Source organism: Rattus norvegicus, chromosome 15 (assembly GCF_021556685.1).
Source record: "Rattus norvegicus strain SHRSP/BbbUtx chromosome 15, alternate assembly SHRSP_T2T, whole genome shotgun sequence".
Classification (NCBI taxonomy): domain Eukaryota; kingdom Metazoa; phylum Chordata; class Mammalia; order Rodentia; family Muridae; genus Rattus; species Rattus norvegicus.
Window position 1 is genome coordinate 68,636,725 of NC_141548.1, and position 25,944 is coordinate 68,662,668.

At 39.9% G+C, this 25,944-nt stretch overlaps 1 protein-coding gene and 1 long non-coding RNA gene across 3 annotated transcripts in view; one reads left to right on the forward strand and one right to left on the reverse strand.

Moving 5' to 3' along the window:
- Nucleotides 1-25,944, reverse strand: part of Diaph3 (diaphanous-related formin 3) — a 459,706-nt gene that overhangs the window by 308,087 nt on the left and 125,675 nt on the right. For both annotated transcript variants that reach the window (XM_087585391.1, NM_001305172.1), the window contains 4 exon segments: nt 12,220-12,294; nt 12,066-12,135; nt 7,721-7,857; nt 4,955-5,060 (listed from right to left, as the gene is read on the reverse strand). In XM_087585391.1, coding sequence (XP_087441517.1) covers nt 4,955-5,060; nt 7,721-7,857; nt 12,066-12,135; nt 12,220-12,294 — 388 coding nt within the window.
- LOC134481999 (uncharacterized) lies at nt 9,862-15,451 on the forward strand. Its single transcript, XR_015638371.1, has 2 exons — nt 9,862-9,988; nt 15,076-15,451. It is a non-coding gene; the product is annotated as an uncharacterized LOC134481999 (long non-coding RNA).

Genomic DNA, 25,944 nt, shown 5'->3' on the forward strand with positions numbered 1-25,944 from the left:
AGTGCCTTAGAGAGCAGAGACAATGTCTTCTCCCAGGTCAAAGGACAAGTAAGGCCCTGAGATTCAGTGTCCCCTTTTGTCAATGCTTACAGCTAGCTCATGTGAAAAGACTACAGTTCTATAATCTCAATGGCCCTCTCTTAGAGCTAAACCTGCCATCATCACCAAAACGTTTCTCCCATTTGTAAAAGGGAACTCCTTCAAATCTCATTTAAAGCAAGTTCCCACACCTTAGATCCCTACCATACACCACACCACACATGTGTGCTTGAGATGGGTAATCACATAGACAACAATTATACACTGGACTGTCTTCATAGATGCTCCAGGAACTGGCATTGGAAGGTCCTTACACAGTGGTATCTCCGTACAACCCTTTTCATTTAAGGCCCCAATGAGAGGTCTTAAGGACAATGAAACTTTGTAAGTACCAGGATACATTCACAACTAAATATACTAGGTGGGAAGCAAACATTAATTGAATGGCACATTATATGTAATCATAAGAGATACTGAAATATTTATGGAGGCCTCAGGAAACTCTGGAAAAAGTCTGGCTACCTTAGCTATACTGAGAAGCTTCCTAGAAGGAAAAGTGATTCACCGAGTATATCACATAATCCTTACTATAGACAACAAACAGCCAATTGAAGCTGAAGTGGTCAGTGACATTAACCACGGACAACATTCTGGTCAGCTTCAACTCTGTCCCGGAATAATATGAAGACTGTATGAAATTTGTTTCCTCAAACACCGTCTGCAAATGGATATATAGAGAGAGCTCATGCCATGCAATCTGTTATGAAGTCTATTGTGGGCTGAGGAGACGATTCAATGAATAAAGCCCTTCCCATACAAGCATAAAGGCTAGAGGTCAGATGCCCAGCATCTAGCACCTTACAATCCCAGCTCTAAGGAGACAGAGATAAGGAACCCCTGAGTAACCTGGCCAGCAGACTAGAGGGAATGAATAACCTAGAAAGGCCCTACCTTAACAAAGAGGAGAGTGTTAGATTTTGGATGTAGAATATAGATACCAAGGGCAGGAAAGAAAACAGTGTCTAATCTCCATCAATGCAGTTTATCAGAGCACAGAGAGTGAGGGGCACTGTCTTTCCTACAGGCATTGAGGGGCTGTGGGGAGGGAGGGGAATATTTGTAATTCACATAGAGGCTTGGAAATTGGAAAGTTGATCAACTGTGGAGGGCTAGGTTAGAGTCTGGGTCTCTTCTTCCTGGAACTGTTTACTTGAGTAAGAAAGGCTATCTGATGAAACAGGTTGCCTCAGCAACAGTCCTCTTTGGATTGCAGCCTAATGACAAAGATTGAGCAAGCTCGGCTGTAATTTCATAGGAATCAAATCTTCACAACCAAGGTACTCTATCTACTAGAAAGAGATTAAGAAAGATACTATATCAAACTTCAGGTGTCCACAAGTATGTACACATACAGAAATAAAGACCCCCTCAAAAAAATCTGCCTATAAATACTCATAATACATGTATAGAAGAAAAAGAAGCACCTTTCTAACTTTTACTGGGAGATTTTATCAGAGAAAGGCACCCATTAAACAGCCAAACGAATTCTTAAAATTCCCAGACACAGGTTCAGAATGAAGGGGTCATCGGGCACATCCCTGGGGTAGAGAGGGGAGTTGCAGCTCTCAACACAGTCTAGAGAACATATCCACAGAAGAAAAGTCAAATATCTACCAAAATAAAAAAATAAAAAAAAATATTGAGTCTCCCTTTGGATCCCTTCCTAAAAACCATTCAGTCCTGATTGACCAAAAAAAAAAAAAGCCTCTCCAGGCTTGAATAATCCTTCTGATGCCCCAGAAGAGGACAGATTTGGTTAAAGATAACAAAGATCCACGTACCAGGGCAAGAACAAGGAAAAGGAGAAACTGCAGCGTGAATTAGAGACTACTTACTCTACACTGATCCCAGATGTTGTCAAACAAAGATGGAGCCAACATGACTGGACATTACTGTGACAAGCACATTGGTTTTTCCAAGGGAGGTATAGCAGGTGTGCCTGGCGAAGCATCCCCAGGACCAGTTTAGAGCATCAGAACTATCCTTTCTACAGGGACATTGCGGTGACCTGACATTTCTCCTCTGTATTACATTCAGCGGTATATTACTCACATAAACTCCCCGGGCATTCTAGAAATCCTATAAAGCACTCAGGATCATTTTCTGCATAAATGGTCCAAAATGGATTAGGCTGTTTGCAGCTGAAAGGCTCTTTCTGCTATATTTGAAAGAGAAACTATTCTACATTTATTTCAACCCTAATGTTTTTACTTTTAATCTATTTCCTAAAAATAAAACTAAGTCCTGAAAGATAATCGTTAAATCATCCTAAGCTTACAGTTATAGTTTCCTTCCTATATCAATAGGAGAAAAACATGCTTCATTCTATCATAATCACAATCAGAGGAATTATTATCAGAATAAAAAATCTAAAATTTCCCTTTAAGACAGATATTGTCAGAAATACGCCTATCAATAAAAGATCCTCATTATTCTTTATTAAGTCCCATTTTCTCCAATTTAGAAGTAAACAATTGGTTGCTACTTTATTTAGTAACAAAAAAGTTTCATTTTTAATTTGGTGATTGCTAATATCTGCCACACTAGTACATTTAATAAATGCAAATTGCACAGCTAATAGAATAAAGTGGGCACTTAGAACAACAGCTTTATGGGCAGACATAGCTGGATCACTCTAAGATGTGCCTCATCTGTGAAAGACTCAGAAGTAAGCCAGAGACAAGTGTTTTATATTATATTACTATATATGTATATTGTATTACTATAATATGGGTGATTAGAAAGAGCATACCCAGGAATATCCCCCCCAAATGTACAGTTGCTTTATCTTTTTATATGCGGATGTGGGTGGTTAACTGTTTTTCTGGAAGGTGATACTTCTTAGTCTTAAGCTTGCCAATTGTTAGGTACCTTATACCTTACGTTTAATAACCAGAAAACTCCATTATGATATGAAATACTAACCAGAAGCCTCCATCATGAAGCAAAATCCTTTGCCAGGCACAGTGGAACACACCCTTAATCCCAGCACTCGAGGGAGAAGCAGGCAGACATAAGGCCAGAATAGTCTACAGAGAAATACATAACAGACAGAGATGGATGGATGGACGGACGGATGGACAGACGGATGGGTGGGTGGGTGGATGGATGGGTGAGTGGGTGGATGGATGGATGGATGGATGGATGGATGGATAGATGGATGGGTGGGTAGAGAGGGAGGGAGGGAAGGAGAGAGAGGGAGAGAAGGGAGAAAGAGAGAGAAGGAGAGAGGGAGAAGGGAGGGGCAAAAGGAGGGGGAGAGGGGGTGCACAAAAACCTGGGCTATAGGGAGATGGCAAAGTGGATGAAGCCTTTACTGAGCAAGCGTAAGGGTCTGAGTTCAGAGTTCCAGAACCCACATGCAGATGGACACAGCAGCACATCTATCTCTAACCCCAATGTTTCTACAAAAGTTGGGAAGGAGAGACAGACGACTCCCTAGAAACTCATAACCCATCTAGCCTGTCATAGCTGTGAACAGCAAGAAATCCCTTCTCAAACAAGGGGGAAAGCAAGGACAGGACTGATACCTAAAGATATTCCCTGACAGCCACAGATGTGCTATGATCCAGTCAGGCTTGTGCAATTCAATAAGCCAGCCCTGTGAGAGAAGATTGGTGTCTGAGTCATTTGTGCATTTGAGTCATCTGCTTCCTGGATCCCAAGGACAAAGAGATACAAAAAGAATTACAGAAGAGATAAGAAGAGAGTGAACAGAAAAGGTAGGAAAGGAGGTAGAAGAGAAGAGGCAAAAGAAAGCAAAATAATAAGAGGAAAGGCAAGGGGTCAGTAATGAAAACAAGCAACCCAGGTCAGTCCGGGATGCTGGTGAGACCCAACTTCTTATCCACCTCAGCAAGACAAGGGGCTGATCCTTTACCTGATCTTCAGTCCTGCACACTGACAAAAGGAATGAAGCCAGCACCCAAGTTTCAAGGGGGCCACGCATAGCGTGTCATGTGACATAACAGAAAACATTCATTAATTTCATAGTTCAAAATCATCTGATTTTCCTGGAAATATCATGTATAAAATTTAATTTTAACAGGACGCTTTGAAGATCCTGCTTCTCTACACCTTTCACACTTAGGAACTAATCAACGTGCATAGATGTGTCTTTTTTAAAAGCACCTATAATATTTTACATATATGTAGTGTGAATCAGATGTCCTTCATATCGTTCAGCATATTAGTATGTGAACAGTGCAGTAAGTTGGATCATTCAAGGGTCCTTTTAAATTTCTGAAAAAAAAAAAATCACAGCTTCTTTTTAAAGTTTAAAGCCAGCCTTGGAAGCACAGTTACAATGCCAGTACTCCGGAAGTGGAGGCAGGAGAATTGCCATGTTCTAGGTCCATGAGGGCTACATACAAAATTGATCTTAACAATATCTTTTAAAACATAATTAAATAAGTATTATTGTGCTTGCTACAACTGTGAAGAGGTAAACACTTTCAAGAATGATCTGCTATCTTGAGCCTCACTACTACAAATACTCCCAATATCAGTTATAAAATCTGCAATGACAAGTCCTAATTCATGTAACATAAAAAATGCCTTAAATTAAAAATAATTACTAAACAGTCACAGGACTATGGTGAGATATGGTTTGTAGAAAATTCTGTAGTTTATAGTTGGAAAGTCAACCTAAGGAAGGAATCCTGGATATGCTCCAATATATCTATAAGATGCTCTGAGAACACATACTAGGATCCTATACATTCATTCATTATATAGACGACACAAAAGGACATTTGCAGTTATATGATGTTTACAGAAAATTCAATCACAAGACAGTTGCAAGCAAGACACATGATATGTCACTCAGAACTAGGCTTTCAAACGGGAAACCTACCTGCAGTTGCACTGAATTATGCCGGAGGCCTTCCACAATGGAAAAAAATCTGTCAATTTTTCTTTCTTCTCCAGCTGAAGTCAAGGCCTCTAACACTTCTTCAAGGCTATCAGAAATTTAGAGTGTATTAATTGAATTGCAACAGTCAAATAACAAAAACAGCAAAATACAAGCAGGTTATCCTGTTAGTTAATTCAATGTGCCCTGGCAACAGTGGCATTTAGAAGTAGCTTAATGAGGTCATGTCATTACTGTAGGAGCGTGAGTGTGGACCAACTGTACAGAGCGGTGGATGCACTGTGCATTTCCAATCACATTCATCCCCACACTTCCCTTGCCTCACGACTCCTCGCCTCAGGTTTTCAGCCTCTTCCCTAAGTTCACAGTCTTCTATTTTTACATTAGCGCCTCTCCGCCAAAAGTATCTGCTAGAGGCAAAGCACCTTATCCTTCTGTCTGGAGTAAGGCAATACTGTAAGGATGTATTTTGATTTATATTTTCCTGGCAATACCTTGTAAAGGTATTATAGATCAAGCATCTATAACTTACCGCAGAGAAAGAACTATTTGAACAATTGTACCAATATAAACTCATACTGGATTTTTATTTTACTGTTTTATTGATTTAAAAACTGAGCAATTTGATATTATGTTTCAATGCATGTTGGAGTCACGTAATATTAACTCAGGAAAAGAATATCTACCTCCCACATATTATCTACCTCCCACATATGTCATTGTCATTCTCTCATGACAAAAGCATGTAAAATTCCTACCTTTTTAAAAACACACATTATCATTTTGGGGAATGTCCTGTATTTTAATATATGTAATTGTATGAAATGGGTGTGTCAGTATTCGATATAAATAAGAAATTAAGGCAGAAAAGGACTGAACAACTTGTTCAGTGTAACATCTACTTCTCTGCAATGGTGATGCATGGATCTAAACTCTGGCAGCCTTTGAAGCAATCTCTAAAAGGCTCTCGGCCAATATATATAATAGCCCTTAAATAATAAAACTGTGACAGTTAAAAGCAACGAGTAATAAAATACAATAAATTATTAAATGTAGAATACAATATTTGTAGAAAAGAACATTTTCCCTCTTTAAAAAAATAAAAATTCATCCTCTGTGGATGAAAATATGCAGCCCTAAACATTATTTTAATCACTATCACAATCATTCCAATTCAAAAAACAATAATAATAAGAAAGGCTGAGACTAGACTCAGTGGTAGCACACTTGCTTAGTACATCTGGAGCCCTGAGTCTCATTCCCAGCACTGCAAGTAGGAGTTGAACAAAATATGCTGCTGCTGCTGATAATGATGATGGTGGTGGTGAAGTTGGTGATGGAGGAGGAGAAGGGGGGGGGCGGAGTTGAAGAAGGGAGAAGAAAATGGAAAAAGAAAGTGAGAAAGGGAGAATGGACGACAAAGGAAAAGCAAAGGAGAAGGAGATAAAGTCTAAGAGGAAGAGGAGCAACAGAGAGAAAGAAAAGAATAAGGAGGGTAGAATAGGAAGGAAGAAGTGAAAGGAACTGATAACAAAGACTATAAAAGGGGAGACAGGAAGGAGTGTTCAGGACAATCCACTGATAGAAATGCCAACTCTTAGATTTGAATGCCGAAGTCTAAACAACCTTGTAGATGGGAAAAGTAAGGACATTAGATGCTGGGCTTTTTCCATGCCTGGGCCCACAGTCCCATTAGCTAAGTGACTGCCATAGGCACACGTGCACATGGAGGCCGTTTCAGAGTGGTGTCTAACTGCCAACTCCAGCCACGCTGAGGCAGGTAGTTCAGCGGGGCTGCCCTGGCAGGATGGCACCAAGGCTGACTCTCACGTGAACACGGAAGTTCCATCAAATACACTCAGCTTAAATCACATGGTAACCGTGATCAGGAGCCCTGTGGGTTGCATGCGGAGAGAGGCACAGCTCCTACTGTCGGAGAGGAGCTCATCTCCCAGGAAGAACATCCCAGCAGCTCTGACCCACAGATGGCTATGATTGCTGTGCTTCTGCACATTGCTGGCTCAGCAGCCCAGCTCTTCTTCTATTTCAGCATAAAGCTAAGACCCAGTAACCTAGAAATACACTGGACGCTGCTGCCCCTTGATGAGCTCTCCTTTTTCTGGACTTTACCTTCTCTTTAAATGGCGTATTGACAGCAGGCTCAAGCCTAGACCTTTGGAAATAATAGAGTCAGTCAGGACTGCTTCAATTCTCTGTAAGCACTGACTTGGTTTTAAAGGCTTACTTATGAATTAGAAACATAATCTTGCTTAAGGAGAGGGTTGTATATCTTATCATTAGGATATACATTGAATACTTGATTAGTTGCAACCATAATAAGGGTAACCAAGTGCTAGAAGCTATAATGAGTTTTTAGTACTATTCCACATTCCACTTTGTCACATGTCTTACATATAAATTTTCAAAAAGTGATGTACTTGATTGTAGAGAAGGTCAGCATGACTCACAACCTCAATTAATTGTATTTTAAAAAATTAGGTAATAAAAGAACCCACATATTTATTTTCATCTCTGCTTAGAATTTTTATTAGGGTTGAGCATAAAGCAGCTTATAGTATGAGGAAATCAGTTATTCATTGAATTGTTTTAGTCCCCTAACTAATAGTTTGATTAACAAAATGACTGGATAAATATTACAATTAAGCAGATAAGAAGCTGAACTCCCAGAAAGAAGTCGTAATGTAAACTTCAGTACAGCAACAGTGCAGAGGCCGCAGTGGAACTTACATGCTCTCCTCCCCGACAATGCACACTGCAGAAAGAAGCTTCACCACATCTGCCATCATACTGGGTTGCTTGGGATCCATGGCTTTCGCCAACAAGGAAAGACTCCTCTCGTCACTCATAATTCTTTCTAAGCCATACTGCAACATTCAAAAATAAGGTAAAGGTGAGGAAGAATTCCAAAGACAGGGCACATACTTTTAAAATTGCATTTGCATCTAAAAAAGACAAAGCATGAAGATCTTAAAAGTCCGTAAAAGTTTCCCAGGTCTTTGCTTTATGGTAAGAGCTATGAGAATCTCCAAATTGCAAAGAACCTGTAGAGAAATGAGGAATTCTCAAGCGACATGCAAAATAAACGGGGAAATATTAAACAGCCACTGGGGACAGGAGGTCTGTGCTCTGAGAAAGTTGGTAAAGGAGCTATGAGCAAACACACAGATCAGCACTGTCCAAGAGAAAGGAAAGATTGAAAAAGGCATGAAGAACTATGTGTCGTCTTCATGAAATAAATTAAGCAATTTTAGATATAGCTAACACAGTAAAGAATTATTATTCTAGCACATAAACAATGTACATTTTCGGGAAGATTAAAATTTAGTTGGATTTTATAATTATACCCATCTGAACTCAGACTAGACACACTTAAACTGTTCAAAAACCCAGTGGCTGCCACAGAACAGTACAGGTCTAGATGGGAATGTGGTTTATAAATAGACAAAGTTAAAGGACAAATTGGAAAAAAAAATGGGTAGAAACCGCCATAGTAGAACTATGTATCATCAGGAACTCAATGCCATTGTAAATAAATACATACAGAACAGAGGATAAAGTTTTATTTGCCATTGCCACAATATGGCATCCAATTAGAAGATAAGGAGTTAGACTAAATGCATATTATTTTAAGGATGTTTGTGTTTTTCACATAACAAAAATCTACATCAGCATTAAAATGCATACAATAGAAGACAAAAATTAATACTTCTGTATTCTAAGGATCCTTCTACTTAGTATGATTCTTGTGGATCAAGTCACTACTGCAAATGAACACTGTAAACTTAATCCCAATTATATACCTATCAAATACAGCTGAAAATTAGCCATAAGTTTAAATACAAAAAGCAAAACTATAACAAGCTTAAACCAAACTTCCTTTTTATAAAATCCTATTTATAACTTTATTATCTCTTATATAAGCATTTATGTAGGAAGAGAAAAGGAAAACGTGACACTGTGCAGAACTACTCCACTTGCTGGAGAACACTAAGGTGCCCGCTGATGACACAGGTGCAGCCAAAGGAGCCAACGCCACAGAAATGGCAGTGGGAAAAGTTCTCTTTCTCCTTACTAAAGGGAAAGAGCTTACCAACAATTAAACTGCTCAGGAAAGGCTTGCTTTTCGAACGATCTGAGCTGTTTCATAACTACAAGCTGAGCCTTTTAAAGGCTGACACACAGACGCCTCCACTATGCCTTGGTGGTATTACAGAAAGCTATGAGTAGTATACAAAGCACCATTAGACCTGACCTTGATAGTCACAGATTACCAAGGACCAAAGGCAGGCTTTGTCCTAACGAACCTGTGGGCAGAGTAAAGCTTGTCTCTGGTGCCTGCCTTCCAGATTCTGAACAAGATGGCTTCCCCGGACTCAAGACAATCTGCACTGTGCTGGGGCACACTTTCTGTCTTCGCTAGCCCACCTTCTGGTTTGAACTACTGGGGAGCAAGGCTGGAATATGAACACTCTGACTTTGTGCTTTGATTACCACCCTGTGACAACAAAGGCATGCGCTCTAATTTTCTCAATGTAAAAAAAAAAAAAAAAAAAAAAAAAAAAGAATAGAATGAGACCAGATTAGCCTTATCAATATCTACTACTGAACAGAAAACTGCTATATACTTCAATAAAATTATGTATGCAAAGACTTAGAAAAAAGAAACTGTGAGAAATAGTTCACTTACCAGTGCTAACATCAAAGTGCTTTAATGAAGGATTTTACAAGTGAGAATGCTATCATCAATTTACGAAGGTCTAAAAAAGTATCTTTCCTGAATGCCAAGGACCCACTTGGGGTAATATAATTGGCCTGTTCTACACCCACGACCAAGGCCAGGTTCTATTTGTATTCCAGAGGAGTCCTATTGTTACCTAACAGAATTCCAGGCAGCTGAAGATGAGAAGTTTAAGTAAGGGAAAATAAACACTCTCATCCCTGAACAGACACCCACCATCAATTCTACATGACTATGGAGGATAGCAGTGGTCACTGGTAAGTGTATCCCCACAGCAGAGAGAATGTGAGTGACAGGGAAGACTAACCACCAGAGTCCCTTGCTAATGGGCACACGATTCAAATTCCAGACCCCTGGAGAAAAGGAAGTCTTTCTTATTGCCTCAGTATTTTTAAAAATATTCCTCTTAAAAAAGATTTGAGCCACATTTAATGTGATAAAAGAAATTCATTTCCATAGGATGTCACAGTTGCACATATCAGTGACATACTTAATTGTTGATAACAAATAACTTAATGACTGTATTTCCAGCAAAGACTTCACAGAGATACTTGGCAAAGTACGCACATGTATACCTGAGTCAGTGAAGTGTAGATCTAACTGCAGCCTCGGGCTATCAATGTGACAAACAACTGCACATGAGAATCTGGACATTAAAATAGTAATTCAAGTATCAGCAACCGAAGTTTGTGCCCTTGTTAGCCTAAGTGCCACTATCAAATTCAAATGCTCTACATTAACAAACTCTAGGGGTTGGGGATTTAGCTCAGTGGTAGAGCACTTGCCTAGCAAGCACAAGGCCCTGGGCTCAGTCCCCAGCTCCGGAAAAAATAAAAAACAAACTCTAAGAAGTAACATCTACTATGATATAACAGACTGGGATAGAATAGATGTGTTACCCTCAAAATCTGACGAAAATCAAGTAGGGATGTTATCTTGTTACATATTAATTCATTTAAACACTGGTCTTCTCAAATTCAATTTTAGTCACATAGAGGGTTTGGGGTTGAATAAGGCACACCTGCATTTCCTCTCCTATGTCAGCAGCAAAACTTCCCTTCAATGTCCTTGCTTTAAAAGCAGCTCATGCATTCTGGGAAGGATTTTCAAATCCTCACTCTAAGACAGAGTTACCTTACTCTTCGAGAAGAACATACAAATAACCTACTTCATAAAATAAAGCTTAACTCTCAAAAAAAAAAAAACAAAAACAAAAACAAAAACAAAAACAAAAACAAAACTGGCAGTTGTGGTGTACGCATCAGGCAGTGTGACTGGGAAGTACCAGAGAGTCCCAGAGTGGCCAGGAAGGAAAGATGACTCTGCATGTAAACACACTTGTGCCAAGGACCTGCTTTCAGTCCCCAGAACCCACATGGAAAAAGAAGAGAACCGATCTCCGTGCGCTGTCCTCTGACCTCCACATTTACACTGTGGCCAACGTGACGTGTACAAACACTCTTAAACACAACATAAACAGGCGTTTACAAAACGTAAATAGAAAACCTAACACGATGCTGCCGCATAAAAAAAACTAAAAACACAAACATTTGCTATAATAAAATTAAATAGTAATGATTTCAACATTTGTATATTTAACCGTGAATGTTTATTTTTAAAGAAAAAGGCAAAAAATTGCACATTAGAAAAACGTACCCTTTTCTATATAACAGGCATCAATATCACAACACCCATAGGTAACCTTTCTCATACATAACATGATATCCAACAATAACTGACATAACTGTCATTATTTCACTCATTGTGAGATGAGGGAGATCACACTCAGAGCTAAAGAAACAGCAGGAAACGATGCTAATATTAGCAATCTGCAAAATGGGGGTGGGCTAGGCAGTGAAGGTCTGGAGTATTCTGATTCATTGATCTTGGCTGCACACATGCTACAGACGTGCCACGTTATGCCAACTCAACAATAAACGTATCACTACTCCATTTCTAAATCTTCTCATGCTAGTACATATTAATTATATATTCTTAAAATAAGAATTGCATCTCTGTAATACGTGACAGTAGAACTGGTAACTGTATAGTATACAAAGAATGTGGTCCTGCTGAGGTTTTGAAAATCAAAAGAGGGAGAGCAGCAAAAGAAGCATCAAAGTGGAAAGAACGGGAGAGAAAGTTCACCTCCAGACAAGGGTTCACTCTTCAGGAGTGAGCCTGGTCACTGCCCAGCTTCTCCTAAGATCTGCTGCTCCATCAAACTGGAAGGAAACCTAGTGTCGCCCCATGATCTGCAAATAGAGCCCTCCACAGTGATGCTCCAGTTCACGTGAGGCTCTGTGCTGACCAACTTGAGCTTTCTCTGCTTACCTGAGTGTTCATCAGGGCTCTCAGACACTGGATAACTTTATGCTGAGTCTTCTTCACCACTTTTTCTTGGCTGCATTAAGATAAAAGACAACAATATTGGATTAAAGTTGGACATACAAGGAGAGCTTAATTAAAAATTATTAGCAATACTCACATTTGCCCATTAATTAGTTTTTCCAAAATGTCCAGTAATAATCCAAGTCCCTCGTGTCCAAAGTTTTGCACCCAACTGAAAAAACAAAGGTGAGTTGTACGTTAAGTTGGAACTTTGCAAAAATAAGAAATACTATATACCTATAACTAATATTTAAACTTTAGTCATAATCATGACTACAATATATGTATAACACTAGATACAAAACTGTTAATGCCTCAAAAACCCTGATTGTAGGACTTAAGGAACAAGGATGGTATTGACAACAGTGGGCTAACACAGTTCACTATGGCTACTGAAACGTGAGACTCCCCATGCCTCATGTCAGTATGTTGGTAACTATAAGTCCTCCACAGAAACACAATAATTTGTACCAAAAACCTGGAAAAACTATCGAAGAGAGCTTCACTCAATCCATCAGCACACTAGGTGAGCCACAGTCTGGTCTACAGCAAAGGGCAAACACAGGGCAGGGAAGGGACAACTACAGAAAGAGGCCATGGACTGAGGGGAAGCAAAGGATAAGGAGCAAAAAAGCACAAGAGGGGACATGTTAGAACTGCCCACGCTACAGGAACGCAGCACTCTAACTGTTAAAACATCCTAAGTTTCAAATTTCAATTTCTTTACAAATTAGAGGAGAAATTACCCATGAATCAGTGCAGTAATCGTGACGTGTAAGGAACTAGGACATTATTGAGGTACACATTATTATTGCTGCTGTAGGACATGATTGTTAACAACCGATCGTGTTGAATACAGAAAATTCACTTTGAAGCAACTACCACAAGTAGTGATGTGGAAACCCAGTCCACAAGAAACAGAATGGTAACTGTGTCTCGAAAAAAGGAAAAAAAGTAGGGGATTCCTGAGTACATTTCCTGTGTACGTGCCGTTTTTATGTCCTGCTTTCCATGTGTACAGTGTATGAAAAGTAAAAATAAAGTTTTCATGGAACAAGCAAAAGTAAGAGCATAAAAACAAACCTAAGTCACATCCCAGAAGACACTGCAACTTTCTCAATTATGATACAAAGTAACTTCTCTACTGAAAACAAGCAGGCACAAGAGTGATCCCAACCAGAACGATAACCGCCTGAATAATTGTATAAAGCCCACAAGTAATTAACCCCCACAGTCAAGAAATGGTCTGCAAGGCAATTCTAAGCATACCCTGGGGCAAGTCTTTCCCATAAATGCTGTTGGGAACCCTTGACATCCATATGCAGAATAAAGCCAGATATTTATCTCTAGTTACAAAAGTTGACTATAAATTGATAAAAGATTTACAGTATAAGAGCTGTAACGATAAAGCTACTGGGTTACATAAAATGAGTTCCAGACACTGGAATAGCAAGAACTTTTTTGGGACAGGTTCCCAGGGGTACAGGGAACAAAAGTAGAAGTAACCAAACATGATTGCATCAAACCAAAGGCATCTGCACCACTGCTCACGAGGCGGCAGAGAGCAAAGACAGTCAATGCCTGGGAAAGCATTAACAAAGACGACATCTCACAGGAGATGAATACTCACAAAAGGGAAAGGATTCCTGAAACTCATCTGCAAAAGTAATAACCTAATTAAAGAGTAGGAAAGCAACCTATATGATACTTCTTAAAATAGAACACAGAAATAGCCAACAATTAAAGAAAACATGATCAGCACGGCCAACAGCCAAGAAAAGAACAAGGCAAAGCCGGAGTAAGCTATAGTACCATTCCATAAAGTAAGGACGAAGACACAAGGAAGACCGTCTCTCAAGGATAAAGGAAAGGTTTATACACAGCTGCTAGGAATATAAATTAGTACAGCCACTACAGGAAACAGGGAGAGGTCTCTTCACTATTCAATAAACTACAATATGAACAATCAATTAGGAAGAATTAATTGTGCCATTAAAAGGACCGAAGAAGCTGAAGGGGATGGCAACTCCATAAGAAAACCAGCACTCTCAACTAACCCAGACCAATGGAGCATTGGAACATATACTGGCTAGTCCACGGCCCCCAGCACATATAAAGCATAGGACTGCCTTGTCTGGCCTTAGTGGGAGAAGGCATGCCTAACACTGGAGAGACTGGAGGCCCCAGGGAAGCCTGGGGCCGGGGCAGGGTGAGGAGCACCCTCAAGGAAGTCAAGAGGTTGGAGGAATGGGATGAGGAACTGTGCGAGGGAAGACCAGGAGGAGGGAATGGATGGAATGTAAATAAGTAAAATAATTTAATTAAAAAAAAAAACTCTATCCAAAGGAAATACACAAACCATTAATCGGACATTTAAAAAGAAGAGTGAAATCTTGGTATCTGCAACCACTTGGGTAGACCTGGAAATCCTTATATTAAGTGAAATGGACCAGGCACAGAATGGTATGCACTGTGGCATCTCCCCAGTGAGTAGAATCTAGAAAGGCTGATCACATTCAACCCCAGACACTAGCAGTAGATATCAGAGCACAATAGGGGAGGCATGGATGCTTTGCTATAGGCATTGACAGAGAGAAACAGAGTTTCTGGTGTGTCAAGGGGGATTGCAGCCAACAGCTCTGTGCATCTCTAAAGTCAGAAGAAAGAGTTTTAAATATGGGCTTGGAGAAATGATAAATGTTTAAGAGGACAGATGTTTAACCTAAATATCACACTGTAGCTAGGTATTAAAAGCATACACAATACACCCTGTTACATGTATAATTTTCCTATATCTGTTTTAAAACTTAGACCTGGCATATTGTTAAAATTCATCTTCTACATTTAACACTTTGCAGACACAGCATCACCACCTATAATCTTTGAGAATTTGTGACATCACAAAAATATATTTCTAAACGGCACGAAGTAAATGCATTTTGGATTTACACAGGTCAGACTATCGTCCTCATCTCTTCTCTGCCCAGTGAAAGCCATGAAATACCTATTTCAACAATGCCAGGAACCGGAAAGACACTCTCCATCAAAGACTGAAGACCATTATTAGGCCGACATGAGGAGAACAGCTAAGTAGACGCCACTGCTTTCAAACGAAGATGCCACTTCAAAAGGAAAGAGTTCACTTCCACTATCAGCTCCAGACAGATTACCCATGGGCATTTCAAATTTGGCTTTCATGTTTCAAGAAAATAACCTACAGCATCGGCTGAGCTGTTTCCCTTGTTGACATCTTATACTGTATTTATTCTTATTTCACATGCAGTGCAGAAGCTTGAAATCAACATGTAAAGAGTAATTTGTAAGCTTTACTTGACTGGTATTGGGATGTGCGGAGTCTCCGTGCTCATCAGGACCTCTTGTGTTAGTACTTCCCAAGGGCCTTCAATACTTTATTGAAAGTGAATTTTCCCATCTACATATTCAAAAGCATATCCATGGTGTTACATAGATGGTTCGGCCATTAAGAACATTGACTGCTCTTCCAGAGGTCCTAAGTTCAATTTCTAGCAACCATGTGGTGGCTCACGACCATCTGTAATGAGACCCAATGTTACCTTCTGGTGTTGGAAGATAGCTACAGATTCTAAAGCTAATATGAGTGATTTGAAATCATTCATACTGTTTACTCAATCAGTGGCAAATAAAGTTACTATTCACAAAATTACCTTTATCAAACAAAAACAGTTGGTTTGCACTCAATATGCCAATGTGAAGCAGAATGAAACTGAGGAAGCATACAAACTCTTGAAAAGCAGAGTTCTCTGATCTAAGTAATAATAGAACATAACTATGTGAAGTTTATCAGCCCAAACACAACAATTGTAAGTAGAAAAACGGGAACCACAGTTCTTAAATCAACTATTCCTAGATATCCTGGATAAGTCTTTTCTACACTACACAGTGATTAAATTTCTAAGCACTCATACTACATATAAATAACCCATCCATGAAACAAAACTTCCCAAGGTACCAGGAGAAGGAGCAAATCTCAAATCACAATGATATAATCTTTTCATTATGGGAATTTCTCAGCAACAACACGACAAAGTTGAGCCCACGGTTAGAGAACATCATAAGATGGGACGCAATAGTATGTTAGTCTTACAGACTTCTAAAAAAGAAACTCTTGGAGACAGAACTAGTCAGTTTTCTGAGAAACCACCAAATTGATTTCCAAAGTAGCTGTACAAGTTTGCCCTCCCACCAGCAGCGGAGGAAAGTTCTCCTGGGTCTGCATCCTCACCGGCATGGCTCTTGAGTTTCTGATCTTAGCCAACCTGACTGGAATAGATGGTATTCCAGAGTTGCTTTGATTTGCATAAGGGCTTTGAACGAGTCTTTAAGTGTTCCTCAGACACTGCATCCTCTGTTGAGAAGTCTGTTTAGCTCTGTACTCCATTTTCAACTAGGTTACATGGTTTATTGATGTATAACTTCTTGAGTTCTTTATAAATTTTGGATATTAGCCCTCTGTCAGATGTAGGGTTGGTGAAGATCTTTTCCTAATATGTAGACTTCCATTTTGTCCTGTTGACAGTGTCTTAACAAAAGCTTTTCAGTTTCATAAGTTCTCATTTTTCTGTTCAAAAGTTTCCTTCTGTATCAGAGATCAAGGATATTTCTGTCAACTAGAAAAATATCCTGAGTGACATAACCCAGTCCCAAAAGGATATGCATGATATATACTCACTTTTTCTTTTTTTCTTTTTTTTTTTTTTTGTTTAAGTCCTATATAAACTTTACTTTTTTGTGTGTATGTCCCTTTTGGGTTTTTTTTTTTAATTATTATTATTTTTACACTCCAGTCATTATGCCCCTCCCGTTCTATCCTCCAACAGTTCCTCATCCCATTCCTCCTCCCCCACGCCCCTACAAGCACCCTGCCAGGCCTTCCCAATGCCTGGGGCCCCAAGTCTCCAAAGGATTAGGTGCATTTTCTCCCACTGAGGCCAGGCCTGGGGCTTTTGTTTTTGCCTGTGAAACCTCATCTGATGGCCCATAATTCCATCCCAGCAGAGGAAAGGTAGACACCAAACTACATAGCAACTTACAGCCCAGCCAGGTTACGGAGTGAGACTCAACTTCAAAAAGTACAGTTTCCTTTAGGTCATCTGCAATGTTTGTTCTAACAGGTAGCTTCCCTCAGCACACACAAGATCACATTACACCCCAATTCTAACTAGTACCATCAGACAGTATTTAGAGACACAAACAACTACAACTTGTGTTCTAGGAGACAAAATGTGGTACTCAGAATGCAGCTGTGTAGTCTTGACTACAGCTACTTGAAATTTACAGATTTCTACGAAAAGACAAGTTTCTTATCACTCGAGAAAAAAAAAATAAGTGGAAAAACATTACCCACTGATCTACAAATGATCAATCTTCAGGAAACACAAGGAGCGGGCCGTGCTATGGCCGAGTAGCAAAGTACCATCAGACTAACACACTGCCGCTGAGGATGAGTGAGCGACATGTAAACCTCCCTTGTTCTTTTGTACTGGAAATTGCAGAGATCATTTTGACATCTGTACTGTGAGAAAATGCTTTAGTGTAGAAAAGGATGCATGTGGTAGACCCTGATCTGCCTGCCTCCTAAAATTCGGTAACAGCAGATAATCAAATTCTAGAGCACCTTGAGAAAAGCTAAATAACACACGAAGAACTTGCTAGTAGGGGTCTGGGGTTGAACCTTAGCACAGAGACGGGAGGAGAGGGAATGGGATGCCAGTTCTCTAACATTAATAGTCCAAATCACCTTCAAATGGTCAAAAGCACTTTAGGTTGCAAAACCAGTTACTGCTTCCAGGGTCTCAGGATGAAAACAAAAGCAAATGAGATGGTTTCTTCAGACACACCAGAGGAGGACATAAGATCCTGTTACAGATGGTTGTAAGCCACCATGTGCTTGCTGGGAATTGAACTCAGGACCTCTGGAAGAGCTGTCAATGTTTTTAACTACTGAGCCATGAGTCACCAACCAGGCAGCATACATGAGCTGGTCCAAGGCTCCCGACGCATATACAGCAGAGGACTGCCTGTTCTGGTCACAGTGGGAGAAGACTTGCCTAACCCTCCAGAGATTTGAGGCCCAGGTAATAGGGAGGTCTTGAGGGGGCAACGGGGACACCCTCTTGGAGGAAGGGAAGAAGGAATGGGATAAGGAACTGTGAGAGGGGTTATCAGGAGGGGAGCAACAGCTGGACTGTAAAAAAAAATAGTAATTAAAAAATAGAAAAGAAAGCAAATATACTTGTCACCTCAATGAAATCAGTGAACAGTGGGGACAACAGTCAGATTACAGAGTGGTCACACAGAAATCCACAAATACCCTCCCACCATTGGCCTGTTCTGCTTAAGGTTACTACTGCCTCTCTTTCTCATGTGTGTCCTTAGGTAGGAAGGAAAAATCTTCCGAATGAACAGAACTCTAATAGTACTACCAGACCACAAAGATAATCTCTAATGCCAAATGTTTAAGACTAGGACCCATTTCTCATTTTGCTTCAACTTGGTTATAAACTAAGTTTACACAATAAATTATGCAATAAATGGTTGGGCTGAAATGAAGGTGTTTGCTGTTCTTTCAGAATACTCAACTTCGGGTCCCAGAAGCCATACCACATACCAGGCTGCTCACGACTGTCTTTAACTCCAGTCCCAGGGGAATCAAGGAAGTCTAGCCTCCCTGGACAACTGTACTTACATGTACATACCTGCTTTTTTTTTTTTTTAATTAAGAAAAACAACAAATAAAAGTCAAAAATAAATTAAAATTTAAAAGCAGACTATAAATGAAGCAAAACCATAACCAGAAGGGTTATGTGGTAAGAAGTTAAGGTTACTTAGATGGCGATGGAACTTCCTCTTGCTTTACTTTTCCTTGACATATTGAGAAGGCAGCACAAGGAGATAGTGTCTTTGCAGCAATGCTGAGCTGGTCCCAGCCGCCATGCTCCAAACATCAATTCAGCTTTCAGATCGAGTATGCATCCACACTGAACCAAAAATGATGGATCTGGAGTCACTGTCCTAATTCACAGTTTAGGACTTGCCTGACTGCCACTCCAAGGGTGATGTTTCCTTACTATTAAGCTTCAAGTGTTCATTAACAATGGCAGCAGCATTTTTTAGGGGTTCAATATGTGCATGATTCTGCATCAGGTATGAGGAATACAAAAATGAATAAAATATGTTCTTTGCCCTTGAAGCGATCACAGATTAGTGGCTGAAACAAATGCCGGAAAAAATTACTTCCATAAGGTAGTAAGCACTACCACTGTGGTACTATAGGAATGGAAAGACCTCACCATAAGTGATGTCTGACCTAAGCACTGAAGGATAAGTCACAGAACAGAAGGTTCTAATACAGGAGAAAATACACAGAGGCATTACCTGTAAAAGGGGTCCCAGTGATGAGTACCACAGAATGCGCTATCAGAAATGACAAAGATGGGCACTGAGCAGTTGACTGGACAACTGTATACACTAGGGATAACAACAAGCCACCAAACAACTTGACATGTGGGGAGAGTATTGTGTTTCAGAAGATATGGCATGTTTCAGGTAGAGGCTGAGTCCAGTCATCCTTCAGTCAAAAGCATTTGCACTGCACAGCACACTGGAGTTTGCGGCAGTTTCAGGTCCATCTACAGGGAGGAAAGCTTGACCACTGTCTCTGAGGAGTAGGGATGGGATGGAATGGGGAAAGGGGTCCAAGGTTTGCAAATAGCATCTGACTAAACTAAAAAGAACTGCTGGTTGTTCTTTTTCCTTTCTTTTTTTTTTTTTTCTTTCTGACTAAGGTAGGATTCCGAAACCCCCTGGACATGAGTAATGGGCATTTGGAAGATTAAAGGGCCTAGCTAACATGTAACATAGCAGTCACCTCGCCTACTGTCTTTAACCATCTAAACTGAAGGGACTCTTCCAAGAAAAGGAGAAGGGAGCACTGATTCTCCGCCCATCTGACAGACAGTACATTCCTCCTCCCTGTCTAACAAAACTATGAATATACCATAACATGTAGGCAAAGGGGTCAAGGAGAATAAACACAAACCTGATAATTTTTCAATAAAGAGACTCCAGCCTAATCATATGACACTTAGAACTAGAAGATCAAAGTGAAAGATTCAAAACATGAAAACGAATCAATCAACCCTTGTTTGTCCTAAGTGTGGGGTCTCTTAAATTTATCCACTATCTCAGAGCTTTCAGTATAAACATACTGAGCTTTATCCACTAGAATTACAATATTTGAGAAATTATAAATGATCTTGTGTTTTTCCCAAAATCAATAGCTAACCCATAGGAAAAAAAATTGATCTTTATATGTGCATCTTAGATCCTTCATCCCTACTGAAATTACTGATAGAATCTAAGAACACTTAGTAATTTTGAAATTCTCTTTTTAAACCATCTTGCCTTCAGCAAGCAGAGACGTTCATTTTTCCATTTGTCATTAATATGCTTTTCTTTTGCCTCTGTGCTCTGGGTACAACCTACAGTGTGGTGATACAAAATGTAAGAAGGCCCCCATCTCTTAGTCTTACAGGGAAAGATTGTCTCTCGTCACTAAAAGTAATATTAATGTTTTCGGGATTCTCTAGTTTGTAATACTATTTTATGTGGATGGATTATCTTGACATGTATGTCAGTGCATAATGTGCATGCCTAGAACCCATGGAGGTGTAAAGAAGATGTCAAATTCCCTGTCACTGGGAATTCAAATGTTTGTTGGGCAGTATGTGAGTACTCGAAATCAAATGCAGGACCCCTGGAAGAGCAGCCAATGCTCTTAACCACTGAACCATCTCTCCAGCCCCTCATCAGTAGAACTTTTATTTACTATTTAACAGACAAAAGCTAATGAATGTACTATTTTCCTAGAGCTTTCACAAGAAAGCAAGAAAATGTGGGCAGTTTAAAACAACATGTGTACTCGCTTATGCCACATACAGTATACTGGTAGATTATTAAGCGTTGTTTAAGCTTACTAAAAGTGTTGCCTTTTGGGCTAGAGAGATGGCTCAGCACTTAAGAGTACTGCCTGCTCTTCCAGGGGTCCTGAGTTCAATTCCCAACAACCACAAAGTGGCTCACAACCATGGGTAATGGAATGGGATCTGAGGCCCTCTTCTGGTGTGTCTGAAGACAGCTACAGTATACTCTAATAAAAACAGTGTTTAAAGAAAAAGTTGCCTCTTGTAGCAACATTGTCAGTGTCTCTTTTTAGATCTAAGTATTTCTGCTTTAATGATTTATAAAGCCCTTTATTTGGAGACAGGCTGTGCCACATCAACTTTTGTGACCCTGAGGGAATAAACAAGGACCCAAGTGTAAAAATGTCATCATATTCGTAGAATAACTGAATAATAAACCATTTTAACAATTGTCTAAGGATCGGTCAGGGGGAGAGTGATTACCTAGCATGTGAGCTCCACAAAATCTAAAAGAGTTTCAAGTGAAAGAGAGAAGATAGAAGTCCAACCATGGGAAGCTCATCTGTGCAGAGAGAGCTCCATGGAAAACTCCAAGTGGCTGCCGCACCTTCCCCAGTGGGAGTGGTTTTCTGCCGAATGCAGTGAGCACCTGTTCCATAAGGTAACTCTCTATTTTATAATTTGTTCTTTTATTTAGAGGCCTCACCTAAGGGATACACTTCTCTTCCAGGGACTCTATGAGTTGGAACCAGCTGGCTGCCAGAACAGAGCTCCCCTGGTGGCTTCAGCTTGGTTGTGTAAGCCCCCTCTGGTGACATTACCTTCCTGCTGTTACCTTTTCTTTTACTTGAAAGCTTCACTGGAGGGGACTTTCTCTACCAAAGTGCACCTGGATAGATAAAAGGGGCTACACAATCGATTTTTATTGATCCTCTGAACATTCAATTGGATGATGTTTTGCTCTCTCTCAGTTGCTATTTATTATTTTAGCTTGCTGTACACTCATTCAAAAGTCACCCATTCGAAACTAAAATTATGTCTATCATAAACCATTTTCCACACACCCTAAAAAACTTTCCCTTCCAGAGAATATAAGTACAAGAGTAAGATGTCACCCAAAAGATGGCATCTTCTGGAAACTGTTTCTTAATCCCAGAAGTTAGCACTTCTGCTATTCCTCCTCCCTGCTCTCCACACCAGGACTCCATGTCTCTGCTCTAGTGAGAACAGAGTCAAAGTCATGCTCTGTCTTAGTTGAATTCCCAATACTGTGATAAAACATTCTGACCAAAGCAACTTGGAAAAGGAATGGGGTTATTTGGCTGATGCTTTTTGATCATAACCCTTCATTATGGAAAACCAAGACAAGAACTCCAGCAGAAACCTGGAGGCCGAAACTAGAGCAGACACCATAAAGGAATGTAGCTAACTGGCTTGCTCCTATGGCTTACACAGCTTGCTGTTTTACACAAGCCAGGTCAACTGCCCAGAGGCAGCACTGCCCACAGCAGGCTGGGCCCTTCCGACATCACACGTTAATCAAGAGAATGTGCCTCATGCTTGCCTATAAGCCAATCTGATGGAAGCAATTCCTCAACTGACAGTTCCTCTTCCCTGACAACTCCAGCTTCCGTCCAGGTGACACGCTCTGCCATACTTCCAGATAGCTACATCAACTTTTCTAAATAAGTGAGAAGAGACTATATCAACACATATTAAAGTTGTCACTATACCCTCTGTCCAATTTTTTCTCAGATTTTTAACTTATTTTTCTAACCAAAACTGTTAGATTTTGGCCAGTGATTGTACTCTGGAATAATCCATTTGATTATATGACTTTTCTTCTTTGGCTTCAGATACAGTTCAGTAACTAAGAGTCCTTTTTAGATGGAGATTGACCTAGAGTGTATGCAGTATACTTCATATTTACAAGGTTGCATGCTTTTCATCTGGTTTAACTATCTGCTTAACAACTTAATGAAATAAACTAAAATATTTCTTAATGGTCTTCTTCCTTGAAAAGACTTACAGATTTGGTAATAATTCTTCATTAAATGTGTGATACCTTCTCAAGAGAAATCATCTGTACCTGAAGATTGTTGGGGAGACATTTTAATTAGGAATTTCATTGACTCAGTACTTAAAGAACTATCTAAATTTTCTACTTTTTATATTCCATTGCAGGCTAAGTAATGGTCTGATACTTTTTCAAAAAATTAATTTCACCCAATTTATTCAACTTAGGTACTTAAAGCTGTTTGCAATTGTAGTAATCTATTTTGTGTTACTCCATCAAAATGTCTGATGCTTGAGGACCTCATAAAAAGATGGCATATTTAGTTCATAGGAGACAGAAAATCCTATATTGGACAGCCTCGTGTGCTCAGTCTCCGGTAAAAACCACAGCAGACAGCATCACATGGGGCATACCTGATGGGAAAACAACACAGGGAGATGGAAAGCTGAATCATTAGTCCAGCTTGTAAACTAATCATTTCTAACAAACCACTCTTTGTTTCGATGACTGCCTTCACTGCTTCTGTCTTCAACTTAACTTATATTTTCACCTTGATTACTTTCATCCCTTTATTTGCTTTAGCAGGTTTTCTTTTCTTGGCTTGGTTTCCCCTGTTTACTCTTTTGCTGCCCATGGGAAATCATAAGAAAGCATTGATGTTTATTGAGCTTTTCCTCTTTCCTAATCTGTCTGGTGCTATACATTGCCCTCTGAGTACTTCTTTAGCTGTATCATACATTTTGAAACGTCCGATGTATAATAAGTAAAACATTCTATTTCCCTAGAAACTATTTTATGAATAGAAACACTTCTATGAACCATAAATTGTTTATATATGCTGTTTTACAAGTGTATAGTAATCTTTTTAAATGTGTATTATTGAGTTCCAGGTCTTTTGTAGTCTTTTTAAATTGATAAGATTTACTTTATTGCATAGGCTATAGCTTATCTTGATGTATGTTTCATGGCCATATAAGAAGAACTGGTTCTGTTATTCTCTGTTTGACAGCACTTACATATATTTTATATTCTGTCACTTAGAGCTGGTGAGTTCTGCCTATTTGGTAGCTTCAGGACATCCAACGGGAACAATAGCATCAGACCCCGCTGTTTGATATCAGCTACTTGACCAGCACTGCTTGTGGAGAGCTCTCATAACCCAAGACGCTTGGAAGCATGGAAAGTGAATGGGGTGCTTTTACTCTGCAGATTTCCTAGGCATGAATTCTGGCTTCCTGCGTATATTTCTGGTATTCACCTGTACCTCAGTGTGGGTTTAAGCATAGGCACACTTGTGTTATTTCCCAGAGTAGACTGCTCTGGTAAAACTGTCATCATGGAGAAGCTGACCCTGAGCCCTCCTCTCTTGTGACTCTGCTCCTCAAGGTCTGCACTGTCTCAGCACATCGTTCAGAACTGTAGAAGTCTACAGACGGGCCTGGGAATTCTCTGTCACAGGGTGAACAGTGGTTGCTCCAGTTAATGACCTATTGCAAATAGAATGACTTCATCCCTTGTCACATACGACTTTATATCAGTGAGAACAAAGCTAGGCACAGAGTAGTGACGTGACTTGGCTTTTTTTTTTTTTCCCAAGATAACCACTTTTCCCTGTGGATACTGATCCCTTTAACACCCTCCCCCCAAATGTGCACTATATTATTCTGAGGACTTTTAACTAGCAACAAGCAGAAGAAAGCTAGCACCTCTCCACCTTTACCTTTAACTCTCCCCAACAATCCCTTTTTTCTACACCCTGTAACTACACAGGGATCTCACATAAATTTCTCCACATGGCTTCCCCTGGAGATGCTAATTCGTGTGCTTCCATGCTTACACCAGTGCACATCCAAGTGGTGTGTACAGCTTCACGACCACCTTCTCCAAACACTGCATACTCGATTTGGTAGCTTCCACCATTGGCTCACTGTAAAGCTACTGTCTTGAGCAAGTTTAGGAACCCTGTCGTGCACGTCTCTGTACTCAGGGTTGACCTGCTGCCATCCTGGAACAACATGCTGCTACTTATCCTTCATCAGTCATCTTTGTAGACTACCTACTGGCCTGGTCTGTAGTGCTCAGTGATGTACCCTTTGCACAGGAAATGCTGTCCTCTAGCTGTCCCTTCCTTTCTGCTTCCAGGACTTTCCACACCTACTGTAATGTTTCATAACTGCCTTAAAGGCTCCCATTGGATAATTCTTGGAATTTGGTATCTATTGATGTTTTTTCCTTCAGCCAATTTGGAATGCTCTGGTATGATAGGTTATGACATGGAGATTTAGGGTATAAGGCACACGATCTTAGTTAAGTTTCTCATTTTTGCTGATTTTAGTACAGCCACTAGAAGAGAAGGCACATCAGCTGCTGAACAGGACTAAGATTTCAAGCTTCATGTGTGTACGCGACAAGCAAATGAAGGACGACTGTCCAATGACTGGAAATTTGGCCACCATGGATTGATCCTAGCAGGCAGGAGCACAACTGCCTTGTTATCTTGTTAAGTGGTGTTAACATGGTGCTGGGGAGCCAGGCTGGGAATGGGATTGAGTGTCTATTATAGAAATGAAGGCCCACAATTCCTACTGTGCTTTTCAGTTGTGAGGAGGAAAGAGCGATGGGTTTTTGGCATGGTACTTTTTCAGATAAACTGATACTTACAGAAGTCTACCTGACCCCACAGGAGACCAGAGGCAAACCCAATTACAAAAAAACTTGGCCTATAACCAATATTTAAAAAAAAATTATTCAATAAGTTAGATTTTAAAATACAGATTGCACCACTATTTTATTCTAAAATGTTTTCTCATACAGGAAGTGTATACAAATCTATGTAGCTACA